At 66.2% G+C, this 3,849-nt stretch overlaps 1 protein-coding gene across 1 annotated transcript; it reads right to left on the reverse strand.

Annotated features, from left to right (window-relative positions):
- Positions 1-307: 307 nt before the first annotated feature.
- CDK5R2 (cyclin dependent kinase 5 regulatory subunit 2) lies at positions 308-2,300 on the reverse strand. The gene has a single exon (XM_064718895.1). It carries the CDS (start codon positions 2,148-2,150, stop codon positions 1,188-1,190), a length of 963 nt encoding a protein of 320 aa, XP_064574965.1. The 5' UTR covers positions 2,151-2,300; the 3' UTR covers positions 308-1,187.
- Positions 2,301-3,849: the final 1,549 nt, after the last annotated feature.

Raw genomic sequence — 3,849 nt, forward strand, 5'->3', positions numbered from 1 at the left:
ATAAACTGTGGCATCCTGTTTAAATTCAGAGTGGCAGACAGGCATCAGGAATTTTCATCTGGAATGAAGAAGGCCAGGAGAGCTCACAAGGGTCCAAGAGACACTCAGGTGGACTAGAACTGGCCTTGGGCAGAAAGAAGGGTGAAAATTTGACCCCCAATTCACACCAGGGAGTAAAACCCCTTTGGGAACCAGGGCCCCCCATCCCTCTCGGGGAGGAGTGGGTCATGACCAGGAGCTTGGGATGTTACCCCAATTGCCCTTGCGCCCCACAGCCCAGCAAGTCCAGGAGCCACCGCCAGGCCCATCCAGGCCACCTCTTTATTCTCCAGTGAAGCAAAGCAAGAGGAGAGGAGACCCCCCCTCCCATAGCAGGCCCCTCCGTTTGGGCACCCTAGGCCTCCTGTGGCACAGACCCCTCTTCCCGCAGCAAGCCAAGGACGGGGAGGCATCACCCCCTGTTTCGGGGGGCACAAGGGGGGGGATTTGCCCGAGGGGAGGGGCGTGGGCGCCCCCCCTCCACCAGCGGCTCGAACAAAGGGGTTTGCGGGCGGCTCCCGCGGGGTGAGGGGCAGCTTCGCCCGTGCTGGGGGAGGGGGCCCATACACCACACGTGGGCGGGGGAGGGGGGAAGGCATCGCCCACAGAACCCCCCCAGCCGTGCCCGCAATCCCCGCCTTTGTCTGCTCAGGCGCGGCAGCTCCAGCACCACGGACAGCGCCGGGAGAGCTGCGGAGGCGCGGGGCGGCCCTGCCCGCGCCAGGGACCCGTTCGCATGCACCCTCCACACCCCAAAATCCCCCCCGAGCCCTCCTGCCCCCGGCCCCCACATCCATTTTTTCACCCCTTTTTTCTAGAGAAAGCTCATCCCGGAGCCTCCGCTCCTCCGCAGCCTCCCCCTCCCGCCCTTGGCCGAGCAGGGAGGGGCAGCGCTCCCCCTCCCCGATCTTCGCCGCCGCCTCGGGGCTCCGGAGCGCAGCCCCCGGATGGGGTCGGAGGCGGGGGAGGAGGGAAGCCGGATCCGGAGCGGGGAGGGTCCAAGCAGCGTCTCCGTGGAACTGACGGCCGGGGAAGGGGGAAGGCGAGGAGGATGCGGGGGCAGGGGGGGGAATCCGACAGTCCTTCGCCTCCCCCGCCCCTCGGTGCGCGGCCCCTTCCGCCCCCGGCGCCGGGGGCCTGGTACCTCCCTAACGGTCCAGGCTGATCGTCCAGTGCTTGGACCCGTCTCCGCCCTCGCCCTCGCTCTTGAGGTCCTGGAAGAGTTGCGTGAAGTAGTGCGGGTCCGCGTTGATTCGCAGCATCTTGGCGCTGAGGCGCTGGATGATGCCCAGGCAGCGCTCCCAGAAGCGCCCCTTGTCTCCCTCCACCAGGAAGGGCTTGAGCGGGTAGGAGATCTCGTTGCCCATGTAGGAGTAGGCGAGATAGAGGCAGGTGAGGAAGGCGGCCTGCAGCTCGGCCTGGCTGCCGATGTCTTCGCCCCGCAGCGCTTCCCGGCACAGCAGGTAGACGAACACCAGGTTGGCCGGGGTGATGAAGCCCTGGTCCTGCCAGCCCTGCAGCAGCAGCGAGCGGTCCACGCTGCGAAACCACGAGATGAGTTCTCCGGGGCTCAGCTCCTTCAGGCGGTAGCAGCGGCGGCACACGAAGTCCCCCAGGCAGCGCAGCAGCTCTCCGGTGGACGCCTGCACCACCACGCGGCGCGGGGATCCCGGGGGGCGGCTGCCGGCCGGCGGCGGGGGCGGCGGCGGCTTTCCCCCGCCGGAGCCCGGGTGCAGCTCCTGCGGCGCCGAGGGCACCGTGGGCACCGGCACGGCCAGCGGGCCCTGCTTGGCACCGTCGGCCGGCCCCACCACCGACTTGCGCAAGTTCTCGCGGTTGCGCTGCACCACCAACGGATCGGGCTGGCCCGGGGCCCCCCCCGGGGCCCCGCCGCCGGGCTTCGGCGTCACCTTCTTGGTGCTTTTCTTCTTCTTGGCCGAGGCGGCCACCAGCCGCTTCCAGGTGAGCGCCGAGATGAGCACGCCGGGGCGCTTCAGCCGGCTCTCGCCCTTGCCCGGCACCCTTCCCGGCGCCTTCTCGGCCAGCAGCCCCCCGCCGCCGCCGCCCTTGCCCGAGGAGGCGGCGGGGGAGAGGGAGAGCACCGTGCCCATGCTAACGCCGAGCGGGACGGGCGTGCGGGGGCCGGGGCGCCGGCACCGCCCATATGAGGCCCGGAGCTGCGGGGGAGGCGGCCCGCACCGGGGCCGCGGTGCCCGAGGATGCTCCGCCGCGCCCGCTCTGGGCTCCGCGCCCGCCGCTGCAGCCAGCCGCGGCCCCGCCGCTCCCCGCCTCCCCGCCCGCAGCCAATCCCCGCCGCACGGGGCCCCGGTGCGCCCGCCCCTCGCCGGTGGGCGGCGGGGGGGTGAGGAGAACACGGCGCGGCTTTGCCCCGCGGCCGCCGCCCCGGCGTGACCTTCACTGGTGGGGGCTCGTTCGGTGCGGCCGCCGAGGGGACGGGCTGGGACCTGCGAGGCTGTCACAGACCCCCAGCCCTTTGTCTGGGGGACGTAGGGAGAGCCCAGAGGACAGGGGGCGCGGGAAGGGTCTGGGGAGGGCTGCTGAACTCGGCTGTTCCGGCCAAGTCCTGCTCTGCTTTCTTACCTACAAAGGGGAGGGATGAACCTTCCCAGACCAGCAGAGCCCCCTGGCCCAGTGTTGCTAGGGGTACACGGTGGGGAGGAAGCCTTTGAAAATGCTAGAGGAAAGGCTGAGGAGGTGTGAGGATCAAGAACGGGTGCTCAGAGGGAAGCTGGAGAAGGCTTGGGGTGGGTGCAAGGCTGGCTGTGACTTGGCAGCCAACACGAAAGGCTTAGGCTTGGTGGCCGAGCCGCATCTCTCCTGAGAACCAGCCCAGCCCTGGGCATGGCTCCACAGGGAGTCAGAGGGTGCCAAGGGGGAGCACTCCCATCACCTGCTGTGCCAGCGTGGGGTCCTTCATCCACCCTGCCTCTTCCCACTCAGCTGTGGAAGGGAGATTCACCACCAGGCTGACTGTCACCAGCATCAGGCAGCAGTCAGGGACCTCAGAGAAACAGGACAAGATCACCTCCCTGTTCCCAAGGCAAGACCAGCCACCTCTGCTGCCCAAAGCTCCCAAAGCCACAGGGAAGGAGGGGAGGGAAGAGATGCTGCACTTCTGCATCATTGCAAATGGTGTGCAATAAACCAGCCATGTGCATGAGCGTAGCTGCTGCTTCTCCCTCTATGGAGCAGAGCACGCCATAGATGTTGCTGCCTCTCTGCTCCAAGCAGGAAGATCCCCCTTGTATTTCTCATGAGCTGCAGCCCTGATTTCTATGATTTCTATGATGTTTGCCATTAAGAACAAAATATCCCAATTGCAGGGACTGCTCCACAAGTGAAGTGCTGGGAGAGGCAGCTGGAAAAGGTTTCAGGGGGAATGTCTCAAGGATGCATTTTGATACAGCATTTTATGTGTGAAATGAACACATGTCGTTGCCAGGATGTAGCTGCTGCAGGATGGATGCAGGCTAACAGGCGGTAATGAATTATCAGCTGGGAGGAGCCAAACCAGCCCACCCTCTCCCCTCCCCACTTCCTCCTGCACTGCCGATGCTGGAGGTGTTTGCAAAGAAAGCGCAGACTCGGAGCCATGTTTCAGGCTTCTGGACTGGCCTCCTGATGCTTGGGGCTGACTTGCCCCTCGTGGGGCAGGGGAGAGGCTGTGCCCTCTGAACCATGGCAGGGAAATAGGGCAAAGTTTCATTCCCACACATCCTGCACTGTGGCCAGCTGCTGTCCCTGCAGTGGCATCTGCAAGGAACAGGCACGTGTACACACAGACCCTCA

The sequence above is a fragment of the Zonotrichia leucophrys genome, chromosome 7, assembly GCF_028769735.1.
Source record: "Zonotrichia leucophrys gambelii isolate GWCS_2022_RI chromosome 7, RI_Zleu_2.0, whole genome shotgun sequence".
In the NCBI taxonomy this organism is placed as follows: Eukaryota; Metazoa; Chordata; class Aves; order Passeriformes; family Passerellidae; genus Zonotrichia; species Zonotrichia leucophrys.

Excerpts from the sequence above, each read along its gene's own strand:
- CDK5R2 (XM_064718895.1), bottom strand. The coding sequence starts at position 2,150 with ATGGGCACGGTGCTCTCCCTCTCCCCCGCCGCCTCCTCGGGCAAGGGC.